General features: G+C 36.5%; 2 protein-coding genes across 2 annotated transcripts; both read left to right on the top strand.

Moving 5' to 3' along the window:
- Positions 1–811: 811 nt before the first annotated feature.
- On the top strand, positions 812–1,514 carry LOC108044292 (protein Turandot E-like). The gene is made up of 2 exons (XM_017123255.2): positions 812–898; positions 964–1,514. The coding sequence occupies exons 1-2, from the start codon at positions 876–878 to the stop codon at positions 1,418–1,420; spliced, it is 480 nt and encodes a 159-aa protein (XP_016978744.1). The 5' UTR covers positions 812–875; the 3' UTR covers positions 1,421–1,514.
- Positions 1,515–5,441: 3,927 nt separating this feature from the next.
- LOC108049994 lies at positions 5,442–12,036 on the top strand. Its single transcript, XM_044460075.1, has 6 exons — positions 5,442–5,503; positions 5,563–6,006; positions 8,679–8,694; positions 11,441–11,596; positions 11,659–11,826; positions 11,881–12,036. The coding sequence occupies exons 1-6, from the start codon at positions 5,481–5,483 to the stop codon at positions 12,034–12,036; spliced, it is 963 nt and encodes a 320-aa protein (XP_044316010.1). The 5' UTR covers positions 5,442–5,480.
- The last annotated feature ends 5,255 nt before the right edge of the window (positions 12,037–17,291 follow it).

Below are 17,291 nucleotides of genomic sequence, written 5' to 3'. Positions count from 1 at the left end.
TCTAACTAGTACATACCATTTTGCCTGCCTTTCGGTATTGAACAAATTGTTTTTATTGTGATCTTGTTGCTTAACTTATTGCTAATAAATAGCTTTGAGCTATTTGATTCCTGCTGACAAATGGGTTTCATCTTAAAATATCTCTTCATTCCTTCGACCCATATTTTTTTTTTAATAAAATAAACTATCGAAATTAAAGAATACTAAAGGTCTTGTAAATAAACATTGGTCGTTTTCAGTCCTTAATGCAAGTTTGCATTAAGACAAAATATTAGTAGCAATGACCTTTTAAATAAATTCAGTTATCAGTAACTGAACCCAGAATCACCTTTGACTTCCCTATAATCAAAAGATGATATAGAAGCTGCATGAGCAAGCTATAATTACAAAGGCGATAATGGGGTACTTTTGAAATGCAATCGAACCTTGTAAGCCAATAAAGAAAAGAGGACAGGACCCATAGTAATGCCGAATTCACAGCTTGGGCTCGTGAAATGCTCGCAGTGTACGGTAATCCCTCAGCCGACCAAAATGACCCTTTATTCGATTAATTTGTTTTTTTTTTAAGTTGTAAAAACTCTAACTAAACGGAAAAACTTTAAATAAAAACTTAAATTTGTTTGTTATACACATATATGTACGTCTTAAAGACTTAAATTCCGAGAAAATAAGCATTGATAATGGTTGACTTGACTATAAAATAAAGGCAGTTTATAGTATGTAAAATTATCAGTAACTGATTTCCCAGAATCACCTTTGACTTCCCTATAAGCAAAAGAAATGATAGAAGCTGCTTGAGCAAGCTATAAATACAAAGGCGATGTTGGGGTACTTTTCAGTTGCAATCGAACCTCGTAAGGCAATAAAGAAAAGATATGAGTTCCATAATTCAAGTGGGGTAAGCTTTCCCAAAAGAAAATATACCAGCCCTGACATTTACGAATTATGTATATATATTTTCAGATGCTTTCTGATTGTTCTTGGATGCATTTTGGGGACAGGACTCGCCCAGAGTGATGCCGAATTCACAGCTAAGGCCCGTGAAATGCTCGCAGTGTACGGTAATCCCGCAGTCGACCAAAATACTCAGTACCGAAATCTTCCCCAATTGGTTGAATTCTATGAGAAGTACTACGACCGCATTCATCTTACTGATCAGGAACGGCAGCGTGCCAACGAGCTGCTGACGCGGTATAGGACGGAAAAAGCCAATCAAGTCTATGTGGATGGTGTGCCGGCACAGGGAGGATTCCGCAGAACCGTGTTAACGGAAATAGCTGTGGGCCTGGCTGTATCGGCCGCCGGAGAAGTCTTAAAGAGAGCGTCGTCTTCCGGAAGCACCATCCAAATAAGTCGAGAAATGGGAATCCTTGGGATTATTTTCTTAATCGCCATTTACAAACTTAGGTCAAAGTTCTAATAGACGTTACAGTTTATAATGTTTTATTTTCTAATTTTTGCAAATTGAAGGTAATGGACCATTTCATAATAAACTGACAAAAAGATTTAGCACATTTCTTTTCGTAAACTCTGTTGAAAGCAATTTTTTGGGGTTTTTGGTCGCAGGATCTAGAGTCTAGACAAAAGATAATGCAAAGCACACTCGACAATAAAGTGCAAAATGTGTTGGGCAAATCCGCATTTCCCCCAAAGGTAAGTGCCTCAATGGGTATGTACATTTATTATAACAATAATAGATTCTTATGAACCTTATTTAAACATTATCTCCTTTTCAAACAATTCTTTGCAGGCCAGGAAAAACTGCTACACGGGCCTGGACTGCAGCAGCTAGAAGGCAGTTTTAAAGTCGGGAAATTTGGCCTCGGAGAAATGCTAAAAATGTATAAAAAATATGATAATCCCGTCTACTCGGCTTCCACGTTTTTTGCAGCTTTGCAGATGGCTAAGCTCTGGGCGAAAAGAGGACGGAAACGATCCTGGTTCTTAAACAATTCAGCGCACTGCAGCAATACAATTTATATTTAACAATTTATATTAAAAATTTTTTTTATTTAGTATTTTTTTATTATGACTAAATTTTTAATTGTGGAATTTAATGTGAAATTAAATTGAGACGCATCTGAAAAATGGACATTGTGTGTCCCATACATATATAACCATTTCGCTCAATCTGCCGCATTCCCCATAAGCTAATAAAGCACAGTGAGAGCGACAAGTGCAGCCGCAAATATTCGGTGTTATTGTTGTTTTATTATATAAAATAAATTTATTATATATTATAATGCTACCCGGTGCTTTCGCCCGTAACTTTCACCATGAGGTTGCTCCCAAGTCCGCAGGATCGCCGGTGGCCAGCCATCTGCGAAGGCAACACCGTTAGGCGGCCGCATCCGCACTCGTGGTTGTACTTCTCAAAGAAACACCCCAGTCGGTGCTCATAAAGAGCCACAGACGAGCTGCACTTTTCGAGGCAAAGGCTGCATTAGAAAGAGCTCATCTTAGTCCGCTTGGTCGGCGTCTCCTCCTCGAATAGATTCACCCTAGCTGGATGTTTGCCTTCTGCTTCGTGCCGTCTGACACGACACTATAGGCTTCATCGGTGGGCAGGAAGTTCAGGTCTTCTTCCGGGTCGCCAGCTCGGTCCCCTCCCAGGATGGAGTCCACAAGTGCCTCCGGCTCGCTCCCTTTAAACCTGCAGATCTTCGTTGCAACCAGGTCATAAGCCTGTTGCTACAGCGAAAATACGGCGGCGACTTCCTTGCTGGAAGAGTTCCTCTCCACTTTCACTTCCTTTTCAAATTGGTTGTACAATTTTTTTTAGAGCTGCCTGGCCAGCCCTGGCAGCCACTTTCTCCAATCTTGGCTTATTTCTCAAATGCGAAAATGGGATTCAACTAGTTCTTTAAATATTTGGAGGAGGCGATAGCAACGTTGCTGCAGGGTGGACATTTTGCTGGCCAGTGGCAGTCAAAAAGCTTGCAGCCACTGAAATGCATTCAATGCGTCGCTTACAGTGGTCCTTATTGCAATATATTTGGCCTACCAAATTGTCCTTTAAAGTGTTAACACTTCAAATTGCAAATTGCAAAAATCAATGTTAATATGCCAATTAGGCCCATTGTGCAGGAAAAATGCTAGCTGCAATGTGCGATGTATTGTATTCTCGAGCCAGAGCGAGATGACAATAGCATCTAATCTTCATAACTGTAAAGCATAAAAACACATTCATACATACATACATATAGATTTTTAAGTACTACATATTATTACTACATATACATATGTATATATTAATTACCCCGTGGAGTCGAAATCCAAATCCTCCAGCAGGCAGAGAAGGCAGATGATCTCTTCATGAGCTTGTGCGCCTCTAGCTCGCTGAGATTTGGCTCCAGCGTAAATGCCTTGACCATTAATTCGAACGGCCTCTTTGGCGGTGGTCTCCAGGACTCCGTTGTTCGCCTCCCTCAGGTCGAACGGCGTCGAGCATATAGCAAACCGGCGGCTCCCAACGTCCCGGAGCACGCGGATCTCGCCGCGCACGCTCCTTTTGGCACTGCCAGGAAAGTGGCTCGTCCCGCGCCAGGCCAGCTCCAGCTTCTGGTGAGAATTGTGCTCCCGGAAAACTATATTGGGCAGGAGCTGCAGCACGTGTTTCATGTCCGCGGCGACGATATTGGTCTGCCACCACCGTATAGCCACTGTGGACTTGAAGCAAGGGGTTGTTGGCCTTCCAGGTTTTTAAAGATCCCGCTTGGCCGGCGCGGATTATCCACCTATGGAAGGTGCTTGTCCACCTGGGCGCACAGGTGCGACATGGCAAAGAATTTAAGCATAAAAAGGTCCATTATATAAAAAACACAAGTATGTATGGTAACTTAAGAACTTTGAGCAACGGCGCCAAAACTGTATGACCACCTTGGAAAAAAAGGTAAATGTCCCGTAACGCCATGCGAAAGTGGCCAGAAAGCGCCTATATTTGCGTTAAACCCAAAGGTGGTCACACTGCCTGGACCTGAAATCTGTGTGTCGCGAAATTCTCCGTTCCGCCGCATTTTCTGCGAGAAAAAAGTGATGTCCAGTGGGGCCAGGGGTGGGGGCAGGTCGCAGCGATCAGTTTTCCGTGGAAAGTGATCGAATACACCTGTTTTCCCGTCGCGTGTGTTACCCATGTGCAAAATACAGTGTTGCCAGACCGTCAAACTGAACTTTACCGGTTTGCCCCAATTTCTCGATTTTCCTAACTCGGCCCCCAGCGTGAGAACCCCCGAAAGTTGCGCCCTGCTCCCCCACATCCGCCACGACCCTGGGACACCCTCAGCGCAGGAAACGCTCCCAAGTCTCACGACCGAAATCATACCCTCAAGACGTCCAGCGTTGCCTTACTCAAGACCCTCCCCGTACCCAATTAATAGTTGGCTCCACCTAGAGCAAATTTATAAACAGTTCTATCCACCTAGAGGTAGATTGACATTTCGTTGTCTCCGTCTAGGTGGAGCCACATAAATTGTCATTTTACTACTAGGTGGTGCCACCTGACCTTCGATTTACCGCCAGGGGGAGAAATCTCAAATAGAGGGCGGAATTAAAGCTGAAATGGCACTACTGATTATTTGTATTTATAGCTATGCTCTTGTTTTGCTTGTACATAAGTAAGAGGTAATTCTGGGAAAATCATATACTGATAATTTAAACGCTTATATTATAACAATTAATGGGTTCGATGGTCATTGCTTATAAAAGTGCAATCGTAAATATGGTATTTACATTTTTTTTTGCCCTTTTTTAAAATTTTTTTTCTGAATGCACAACATTTGAAGACATTTCTGACTAAAACTTCCGAAGTTATGGCAGTTGCACATAATTTATGTACCTAAATCCGCAGGTAATAACGTCGATTTTTTTTTTTTGCTGATTATTTTTAGTTTTATAATAACAAATTTATCAAACTTTTTAAGTGTTACCAAAAATCGAAAAATTTAATAAAAAAAACTCAACGTAGTTACCTCTAGAAACATATTAACTAATAAACAATTTTTTTTTTTATTTTTTCTGATGATCCAGTAACGAGTTATGCTGTTCACCGCAAAACCTTTTTTCTTGGAGGCGCCTACGGTGTTTTGCTGCGAACGGCTCATTTATTTTTTTTTTATGAAAAATTATAAAAACGTAATTTAAATGTTGTACTTTAATATGCTTATAAAATAATTGATCTGACATTAACCGTATCGCGTGAAAAAATTCATGAAAATAGGCCTTTTTTTGGCCGAATGAACCACATATAAGTCTCAAAGACTTAAATTCCGTGAAAATAAGAATTGATAATGGTTGACTTGACTATAAAATAAAGGCAGTTTATAGTATGTAAAATTATCAGTAACTGATTTCCCAGAATCACCTTTGACTTCCCTATAAGCAAAAAAAAAGATAGAAGCTGCTTGAGCAAGCTTTAAATACAAAGGCGATGTTGGGGTACTTTTCAGTTGCAATCGAACCTTGTAAGGCAATAAAGAAAAGAGATGAGTTCCATAATCCAAGTGGGGTAAGCTTTCCCAAAGGAAAATATGCCAGCCCCGACACTTACGATTTATATATTTCCAGATGCTTTCTGATTGTTCTTGGATGCATTTTGGGGACAGGACTCGCCCAGAGTGATGCCGAATTCACGGCTAAGGCCCGTGAAATGCTCGCAGTGTACGGGAATCCCGCAGTCGACAAAAATACTCAGTACCGAAATATTCCCCAATTGGTTGAATTCTATGAGAAGTACTACGACCGCATTCATCTTACTGATCAGGAACGGCAGCGTGCTAACGAACTGCTGACGCGGTATAGGACGGAGAAAGCCAATCAAGTCTATGTGGATGGTGTGCCGCAACAGGGAGGATTCTTCAAATCCGTGTTCAAGGAGTTGGTTGTGGGCCTGGCTGTAGAGGCCTCCATTGAAGGCATAAAACGAGCGACTTCTTCCGGATGCACCATCCAAATAAGTCGAGAAATGGGAATCTGTGGGATTATTTTCCTAATCGCCATTTACAAACTTAGGTCAAAGTTCTAATAGACGTTACAGTTTATTATGTTTTATTTTCTAATTTTTGCAAATTAAAAGTAGTGGCCCTTTTCATAATAAACTCACAAAAAGATTTAGTAATTTTCTGGTATTTGGGTTGTTGATCTGAGTACGAAGTGTTAGCCAGTTATCGACTGGTTGTCGATCTGAGTACCATGATAAAAAATGTAATCTTTTGAAGTGTCCCTTCAAGTTGCCACAATGAACTTTAAATAACCAAACATTTATAAAAATTAAAATATATATTTATATATATAATATCCCTTAAGGACCCTTTCCTGTTTATGTTTTTTCGATTTTTTTAACGTTTCCCAACAGACACAGCTCATTAACAGTAAGACCGTAGCACTCTCAGTTTTTTCTCTGGAGAAGTTCTTTTTCGATCTAAGTCCTAGGCTATATGGTTAACGAATTTCACGAACGGCGCTCATGAACGCACTTGAGAGGAAAAAGAGTTGAAGTTTTGCGGTTTCTCAGATCCAGAAAACGAAAGGATCTACTGTTCTCCCTCGTAAACGATCATAACAATACAAATCAGTTTTTCAGCAACCTTATCGGGCGAGTGTACAATAGGTAGTTTAATGATCATTTGTGATACATTTGTGATAATCAAATTCTTGAGTTTGGTGACTAATATTTTAGTTTTTGCTGGTGAAGCGAGCACCTGTGGGAGGTGCTTGTCCACCCGTAACGAAATGCGAAAGTGGCCAGAAAGCGCCTATATTTGCGTTAAACGCAAAGGTGGTCACACTGCGTGGACCGGAATCTGTGTGTCGCGAAATTCTCCGTCCCGCCGCATTTTCCACGAGAAAAAAGTGTTGTCGAGGGGAGCCCGGGGTGGGGGGCAGGTCGCCGCGCTCAGTTTTCCGTGGAAAGTGATCGAATACACCTGTTTTCCCGCCGCGTGTCTGACTACAACAAAACATGTGGACGAAACATTTGCTTAATGTTGCTGGTGAAGCGAGCAACTTTGCAGGGAATGCCATGCAACATGTATACAAAATTAGATAGCAACAAAATATGTGGCAGAAACATTTATTCGATGTTGCGGTGAAGCGAACAACTTTGCAGGGGAAACTACCTTTAACATTTCACCTCCATCCCCTGCAACTTGTTCATTGATGCAACATGTTGTCATCTATTTTCACTCAAACCTGAAGGGGGCAACATGGCAGCAAAGATGCAGCAACATATTGCTGTGTTGGCATGTTGTTAACCGGCGTTTAAAGCGCATGTGAAAACAAACCGAGTCCATCGGGTTTTCGAATTCAACTCCAATTGGACGGAACAGTCGTCCTGTGCTTTGTCTGTCGTCAGGTTAATTTTATATCATGGTTGAGGATTTCGTTTGAATAGGCTCTAAAGGACTGACTGATGACGTGTCAGAAAGGAGCAGAAATGTTAATTAGCCGCATTTGTTTGCTCCTCTTTCTCGCTCCTTAATTAGTTATTCATTTTGAATTTCACTCTACGAACCAAATTTAAACTTGATCTGGCAATTACATTTTGGGAAGAATAAGATTGGGCAAGATATGTTACATCAATGCAGAAGACATAATTATTCTTTATTTAGATATCCTTGAATTTATAACTATACAACAAATTGTATAAATTATTTATTATGAAAAAGAAGTATTTTATTTTCTAAGTATTTCCTAAATGCATACATTGATTTTAATTTGTATATAACATCCTCATATAAACTTATTCTTTTTATTGCAAGTTTTTGAAATTCTGAATATTGTGTCGGAAAAAAAATGTATTAGTTAATTTATGTCATATAATTTGTCATTCATTATGAATGATTGAAACAGGGTTGTTGTAAAAGTGTAATTTTGAATTTAATTTCAATATTTCTTTTCCACAAATCTTTATATTTTACAATTCGGTATATTTATTTATTTTTTGGACCAACCAAATCTTTGTAAAACATTCTTGTCTTTGTTACAAAACTAATGTCAACTAAGTTTTCATCTCAAATCTGCATCCCTGGAGCCATCACTTTCGCTTCTTGTGTCACGTTCGACTCGGATCCTGTCCCATCTTAACGTGGCCTTCAATGTTGGAAATTATCATTTCAGCCTTCTCCCGCACCTCAACTTATATACTTTCTTCGCAGCTTCGGTTGGCGCCATTTATCTGGCGGGTCTGGATGGAAATAAGAAAAAAAACTCAGAAAACCAGAGAGAAAAAATGGGTTATGCCTTCGTTCAAGAAAAGTAAAATTAGCATAAAGTTCTTTCTTTCTTCTTCACTTTTGTGTACTTTTTTATTTGCTGTTGCCGCTTCTGCTGGGTTAACTTTTTGCAACGTTGTTTTTCTGTCTTTTTGCATTTTGTTTGTAATATCTTGGGTGTCGTTCTGCCCGTGGTTGTTGGTGTTTCTGGCCAATCAACTGGATGGCAACCGCTTAGGGCTTTAGTCGTTTTTGTTAAGTTTTTGGGACGCATTGTCTAATTTTGCATTAGAATATGTAAATATTTATGAGAAAGGTGGCAGTGAAAGTGGTATTAAAAGGGTAATTTATAAGAAAATTTTAGCTTTAATGAATAAATTTGTTTATGGCTTGACCTTTGAGTTTTGTTACTAATTACATCAATTTACAGCAGGCTAAAGTAGGAGCTAAAGCAACTCTTTCGGAAAAAAGCCCCTCCATAATAAAAGTTCTGGTTTTTAATATCGAATAAAGACGGTAAAGATATCTGTAACTTTAATGCTTTTTTAAGGGGTTTCCTTTTCATGTTAACAACTATCAGTATTATTATTACTATTTTTAAAAATATATAGTAAAAGCGGGCTGAGATTTTTTTGTTTGCCTGTTTAGAATGTTAAAAATATGATTAATATTTAAATTTCAAAAAGATAATATGTATATTTTGTCATTAAAATTAGTTTATTTTTTTTATTATAATTATTATATTTTGTAGTTTAATTCTTTAAAAAATATATTTTTTTATAATTCAACATAGCTTTAATTTATTTAGTAATTATAATCCATAGCCCGAAAGCTTCAAGCTGACAATACCACCAATTACCCACACAAGGATATATAACAAAGTTGGGCTTGCAAAATGTAAATTCAATGGGAATTGTTAATGGCAAACATACTGGCACACAATTAAAATTATTGCATGTAATTTATTAATGCCGTGCTCTGCACAATTCGTTTCAAGAAGCACGTAAAATGCATTTAGCGCCCTTATAAGGCTTTAAAATTCAAGAAGTGAGGAAATGATAAAGGCAATGATTGACTTTAATTAATCTCAAATCGCCAAAAACACGTTTTTGCTGGCTAAACTTGTGCCTTATTGTGTTATTAATTCAAACGTAGCATACATGTCCAATTTTTAATTCTTTGATATGTTAAAATGAGCAGGAACAAAGAAAATATTAAATACACGACTCAAATAGAATAATGGATCTAAAATAATAAATTAAAGATAATCAAAGTTAACTTTTTACATTTATTTAACAAAACATTGATGTAACATTTTTATAGATGGTTACAATATAATTGTCTTTATTTCTGGTAAAAATATTTCAAAAAATGATTCTAGCATTAATCACAGCCATGCTATCAATTAAGTGGTAGTATTATTACGTGTTTGTTTACATTCAAGGAATGTATTTTGAAATGCACGGGCTGGTCATCAATCAGCCCTAATTGAAACAAGGCACTTTGATATGCCACTCACGTTCAGTATCAATTAATGCCACGATGAACCTATCAATTTTTAATTGCCCACACACAACAGATTGGCAAACAAACATTTCGATGAAATGGTAAATGAATTAATTATTAATTGCTAATTTTTGTTGTCCCTTATTTTGACTGTTATACAATTCTTGAGCTCCACTCCAAGCTCATGTCGAAATGGATTCTTTGCCAACTTCCTTTTGGACAAGGGGCAGTTGAAGGACTCAGGGCAATTGCCAAGTTAAATTCTAAACAAATTTAATTGAAAAACTTTTCCGTTCCTTCCACTGGCAACGGTCAGATTTTTGCCCAGGACAAGAGGTTCACTGGGATCCTGGAGCACTACGAAAAGGATACAAGTCCATATGCAATTGTTGGTCCTTGCAGTTGCAATTGCAGTTTCTGTTATTATTATTATTCCTCTTTTTGCATTTTGGCTTGCTTGTCGCGATTCACTTGAGACCCGTTTAGCATTTAGCTCTGGCTTCTCGAGCTGTTGGCTCTCCTGGCGACTTTTTTCTTATTTAATTATTTGCTTGCTGTTTTGGCCAAAAGTCACCAACGGGCTGCGAAAAGTTTCTGGGTTGTTGCCGAAATTGAAATTATAACTTTTTACTATTTTCTGTTGCTTTGTGGCTCACACTGGACTGCAGTTGGAGTTTTGGTTTTAGTTTCTCTGGAGTAGGAAGTGCTTTGGGGCACACCATTGGGTCCAGCTTTTAAAATGGTAGTTTAAGCATGTACTCTTGAAATTGCGCTTGAAATTAAATGTCAAGCGGATAAAACATTTTAATTTACTGTATGTACTGCCAAGATTTGAAGAAAACCAAAATCAAATATCAATATAAAATTTAAATCAAGATTTATTAAATATATCAGCACGAAATTTACAAACTTCCTAACTTTACAAACACCAAAGTTATGGCATTTTCGATCAATCAGTTATATGGCAGCTATAAGATATAGTCGGCCGATCCTTATGAAATTTGGTAAGTCGGATTGATTGGCCAAATATAAAACCCATAGAAAATTCCAACTTCCTAACTTTACAAACACCAAAGTTATGGTATTTCCGATCAATCAGTTATATGGCAGCTATAGGATATAGTCGGCCGATCCCGGCCGTTCCGACATATATACTGCGTGCAAAGGAAAGAAGGGTGTGTGCAAAGTTTCAATTCGATAGCTTTAAAACTGAGAGACTAGTTTGCGTAGAAACAGACAGACGGACAGACAGACGGACAGACGGACATGGCTATATCAACTCAGGAGGTGATCCTGATCAAGAATATATATACTTTATAGGGTCGGGGATGTCTCCTTCACTGCGTTGCACACTTTTGACCAAAATTATAATACACTCTGCAAGGGTATAATTAATGCCATGTTAAAAAACCAAAAAAGTAACCGACAAAGATCATAGTGAAATGAATTGAAGCATATAACAAGCACGGTCATTTAGTTTTGGTAAATAAATTTCAATATTTTTAAGCTAATTTTAATTACTATTGATTTCTATCGCCAACATTTTATTGTTTATGGTACAAAGATTTTATTACTCATTGACATCGAAACTGTGCATCGTTCTTGTCGAAAATGGGTTCACGGATTCGTTTTGTTGAACTTTTAATTCTGATATATTCCATTAAACAAGTAAGAGCAACTGTTAAATAATCGAAAAATACTTACAACTAACTCAAGCGACGTTCTAGATTGCATCAAAAGTTGAGTTTACCAACGTGAAGTGCATTCCGTTGGACCCTGAGTTCGCCACCTTTGACTATTGCTTTCTCAAATCAGTTAATCGTACATATAAATACCTTTCCCTAAGAGTGAAGTTGCTACAAAGGCCCGTTACCAAGATTAAGGTTTGTTTATAGGTAAAACCAAATTAATTATACTTATTTCCACTAAACTGTTGTCGTTTTAGGTTAACGTATCATTTCTGAGGCGATATAGTGGCTACAAACCCTTCATGTATAACGTTACGGTTGATGCCTGCAGATTTATTGAAAACCCCAAAGCTAATCCAATTGCTTATTATATTTATAACTTTTTCGCACACCACTCCAATATGAATCATTCCTGTCCCATTGATGTGAGTAGGAATTCTTACACCTTTAAACCGGATACAGTTCTGATTTGCTTGCAGGAAGATGTTGTTGTGGAAAAACTTCCTACCACTGCCATCAATAAGCAGGTAACTGATGTCTTGCCAGTTCCTCGAGGTGACTACCTTTTTCAGTCAAACTGGCTTGCCTACGATATTAACCGTGCTACTGTGAGCGTTTATGTAACAATATCTTAAATGGTTCAAATATATGTACATATTTATTGAAATATATATATTTTTGTTTAAAAATTTAAAATTTATGTTTTAGGTTCGTTTTCCATTTCTAATTGACAAACGGTTAACACAAAAATTTCAACGAGAAATGAAGCAAAATACCATATAGTTTTAATTAGAGTTTTTAGTTTTTATAGTTTTTATTTTGAGCTGGTATTCAGTATTCTTGTATTCTGAATATCTCCAATAAATAAACTATGAGTTATTAACTAATTTATTAAACCAATTTAAAAGTTATTTGAATACCTATACAAACCCAACTAAATATATCTGACGTAGATAAATATTATTTTATAATAATGATTCTGTTGAAACATCGGTAAAAAATGAAGATATAAATAAAATATAGTTTGTAGTTTGAACTCAATTTGACATTAAATTATTTACATACGACTGAACTTAAACGTCGTATTATTTAACGTTGGGATATTATTATTTTTAAATACTCTAACAGAGGTATAGTAATTTCAGTCAACAGTTTTTAAAGCTTACATATTATTAGAATTATGGTTTAATAAAAATCGCACATCTATATCATATTGCTGCCATGCAAACGATCGGCAAATGTATATTAAAACCTTGGAAAATGTGTTTTTCTTTAAAGAAACTTATAAGCCTGTTGTCATTTTGAAAAACAAAGTTACTGTGTTATTCAATCATTAAGAAATGGAAAGGAGTGTAAACAATTTTCAAGCTTCTTTCCTTCTTGATATATATAATTTAAATTTAAGTTTTAATGCTGCCTTTCAGTAGTACATAGCTTCCATTCCGCCTTTCTATATGTGAATAATTTTTTAAAATCTGTACTGCTACAATCAATGCAAGTTAAATAATTTTCTTACCCTTCAGGTTTATTCGCCTTTTCCTTTAGTAACTTTTCCACACAGTTATTTTCAATCAAAAGACACTTGCAGTCAGACAGATAGTTCGGATATGGAAGTGGAGATGAATCGTGGCTATTCAGCTATGAAATGCCCTTAAGTTGCCTCGGCTGTCTAAGTGTGCAGCAGTGCTTAAGATATATCTGCATTACCCGTATGAATGTATGTATTTCTCGGTCTTAAGCTGCTATAGATTTATATGAGAACTCAAGGATCGACTGGCATGAGATGCTGCTTCCTCTTACAACTTGCACACCCAAATGTCCCTGTGTGCGTGTGTATCTGTGTGAGCATGACATTCGGCTGCAAGTGGCTTCTTCTGTGGAGAAACGAGCCAACTTGCATACGCATTGCACACAAGCTGCCGACGACCAAGTTATGTCCTTGCTGAAGTACATTCGCATTGAAAATCACAGAGGATCCTGGACGTAAGCAGAATTCATGAAATTACTTTCTTACTATATTTTAAATAGGTCTATTTATAAAAATTATTTTGATTAATATTAACAATTGTGTAAAAATAAGTTGTTTAAAATCCATTAACAATTGTCTTGCCTAAAAAACGTGATTTTAATAATTGGGTTTTTTGCTTAAAAATATCTTATATTTTTAATAATAAGGTCTTAAATTTTTTTTGTGTTAATAAATAAGATAGAAATCTTTTCAATTTCAAGTCAAAATATTTATTAACAAAAAACCTTTTTTATATGATTATTAGTTAATTGATTATATGGCTAACATTAACTTAATAAGCGACGAATCCGTTATAAGTGAAGTTGACTGGTAATTCATATTCACTTATAAACGTATGTGCGCATTTTGTTGCTCTGACAGAGAGTATTTTATAGTTAGTAGTTGACTACGCCTATAAATTATATATATTCTTACTTACGTTCATCAGCCAATTCACATGGCTGCCATAGAAAAGATTGCAAAATTAATGGGATAGTTATAGATAGATATAATACAAATTGAGAAATATAGAGGTATTTTAGAATCATATATTATTGTTGCTACAAGGGTATTTCAAATTCGGCTGCCGAAGTTGGGACCTTTCATGTTTGGATTTATTTTAATTTCCCCTTGTGAGTGTTGACTTGAATTTCTGCCATCCTGCTGTCAGCAAACACACAGACAGAAGGACGAAGGACCTGCTGATATGTAGTGTGTTTCATGGGTCTCAGTTTCCAAAGAGTGTGGAAAATGCACATCGGTTTCGGTTTCTGTCTGCATCTGCCTCGTTTTTCCTCTTCCTTTCATTTTCGCATCCTTTGGTTTTTTATTGGACCTGTGCCCCACTTTGTCTTCGACTTGCAACTTTTTTGTTTTTCCTGAAGATTCGTCTTTTGCTCGATGCAGCAGCTCCTGGTGTCCTTTTTACATTTTGTCGCATTGAGCGGAAGTGTGCGTCACTTCAGAACTACTTTTACTTTTGTGTATACGCAATACTGTAGGCTGCAGCTGAGTTTTTCTTTAAGCTGGCATTCTTCTCATTTGGTAGAACCTTGAGAACATGTTTTGTCTATCATCAATATATTTTACTAAGCATGTCCTTGCCACTCGGATGTTTATGGTTTCTATTCACATGTATGAATTGCATTCCAGAGGAATTCACATTTTTTTTCACAGATGACGACAAGTTCATAAACATTTTGTTGTTCAAAGTCAATTTTGCATAAGTTTCTGAAATGGAAAATGTAAGAAAACCTTACAAAAGATAATGGTATGGTATGTCGAAAGTTTTTCTTTTCCTTTTTCTAGCTTAAAAAGGCTTAGAACTTTTAATTATGATACTTTTCTTGATTATTTTCATGAAAAAAAGGAAATATACACCGAAGCACTCTAGTTTCAAAAGCCCTCTACTCCAAATATTAATTAATTGGGTAAAAGATAAATATAAATAAGAAACAGTAATATTTTATAAATTCATTGGAAATATTTTTGTTACAAAAGTATAAATGAATTGAATTAATTGGATATGCGTTTACTTATATATCAAGAAAATGTCAAAGGGCAAACTTGTCGTTAAGTAAAAGGAAGGTAGAAGACAATTCAGGTGTGTCCCTGGCGCGACATTACTAACACGTGACTGCAAAATTTTAATTGCCCATTTCTAATTGGACCAGGCAGTTCTCAAACGTCTAATGGCTTGGGCTTGCCTCAGTCATGATGCCCATAATAATAGCACAAATGATGATGCCCCCATAACAATAAAGTTGTCGAGACAGAAATATTTATATTCTACAAAGTACAAAAAAGTTGACTGAAATCCAAAGGGAAGTCATAAAAAGTTTAACACCGCGCAAACGCCATGTTGCCTATTCTTTATTTTCGAAATTTTCTTTTATGCATGAAGCTTTTCTCTCTTTTTGCTTGTTGGTTCTTTGTGAAGTCCATAATAAAGTTGTAAAAGCCAACTATTTATTGCACGAAATGTTTATCAAAGTGAAGTGAATATTTTGTTTGTGATTTGGTTTAATGGCTGGTTTCCATGATTATTTATCTTTTTATTCATTTTGTTTTGGCTTTTTTAAAAAGTTGTGATTAATATTAATTTTACTTAACAGAGGTAGATACCACAAGAAATGGCCTTTCCATCTTTTTTCTAAAGTGGATAGCCACGGATCTGGGCTATAAATCGAACTAATAGTGCAAAAGTTTCTATCTTTTTGCTTTGGTTAGTAATTTTATACCTGAACGTAAGTAGAACATTGTGGAGGTGAAAGTGAGTTTTAACATAAACCACTCTTAATGGGCCAAAAGCACAAAATGCAACTGGTAAGTGAAAGAAGTGACCACTCGTAAAAATCGCGTGACGAATGCCTCTGGTTTTAGGTCCCCTGGCATAGATTTTAATGCCGGAAAAGTCAAATGACCCACCACGATAGTCAACATACTACAGGCGACCGACAAAACACTTTACTTAACCCGTTCCAAAGTTGCCACCAGACACGGATTTAATCTGCCAAGGTTTAAGTGCTCAATAAAAAAAGGTGGTGGTTTAACAGGGAAAAAAGACAAATTTAGTGTTCGTTAGTGGGCTGTTATCTTGTAGGCTTTTTATCTTGTAATACATATTTGTTTAAAGTGCTTTTATAAGGAGGTGTAAATATTAAATTCTATTAAGAAAATTATGTTGATTCAGGAAAAGAAGAAACACTTCTCCACACACTTTAAATTTGAATTTATAATTCTAACAATTGGTATTGGCCGTTAAAAATATATATCTAAATTTGTATACTTATTGATTTATTTATGTAGAAAAAAATTGTTGCACTAAAATATTATATTTGCGACCTTCTGACCTCAAACCAACTGGTCAACGAATGTTTTGTACTTTTGATTTCCCCTTGCCCTCTTCCTTGACCTTTATGGCATAGATTGTTAACTAGTTAACAATGGTGACCCATGTGGAACCCCAAAACACCAAACAAAACCGAAACTATGTTGGCCTCTTTGCCAGCCTCATGGTTTTTAATTAAATTACTTGCTCCCTTTTTGGTTGTGCCACTTTGGGCCTGGCCTAGCTTGGACTTTGTGGTAAAATTTACTATGTAATTTCCGCACAGGAGACACGGCGAAGATGTGCTGCAGCGCACTTGAATTTTAATAGAAACTGCTGCAGCAGCCGGGATATTTTTGGATTGAAAGGGGCGACAGGCGAAGACGCCAAATTATGTGTGTTGCCATTATGTCATAACTCACGGCTGCGCCTGCAGGTATGCAACGCTGTGCAGTTTTCCGCCTTGAAAAAATAATAAGCCAAAAGATTGGGCAAATAAAAGAGCTTGGTATATATTAACACCCAATACCCAATACCAAGCATGAATAAAAAAAGCCAAAATATTAAATAAATAATTAAAATTCACTTTAATATACAATATAATGTAATATATATACAATATAATATATATACAATATGAATACATCAGCATTTAAATTTACAGGGCTTGCAATAAATATTTATCTTAGCAATCGCAACTAAGCACCTTCAATTTTAAATTCTGTACCATCAGTTATTTAATTTTAAAAGCAAAATACATTAAAAAACATTATAATTTACAGGAATTTCAATAAATATTTATCTTAGCAAGCACAATGGAACCAAGCACTTCCTATTTTAAATTATTTACCAGCATTAATTTAATATGAAATGGAAAACATACAAATTATTGACATTTAACATCATTTCACAACCACATTGATATGCCCTGGGGTTAAAGGAAGGATATTATTTCAACAAGTTACAAATTTTCGGAGTACGTGCCAACTTCGGTTCGGTCCAGGCCACATTGTTATGTTTGTCGCGTAGATCTGATCAATGACCTGCGAGCC

The sequence above is a fragment of the Drosophila rhopaloa genome, unplaced genomic scaffold (assembly GCF_018152115.1).
Source record: "Drosophila rhopaloa isolate 14029-0021.01 unplaced genomic scaffold, ASM1815211v1 contig_2, whole genome shotgun sequence".
NCBI lineage: Eukaryota > Metazoa > Arthropoda > Insecta > Diptera > Drosophilidae > Drosophila > Drosophila rhopaloa.
This window is presented reverse-complemented; position numbering and strand designations above follow the sequence as displayed.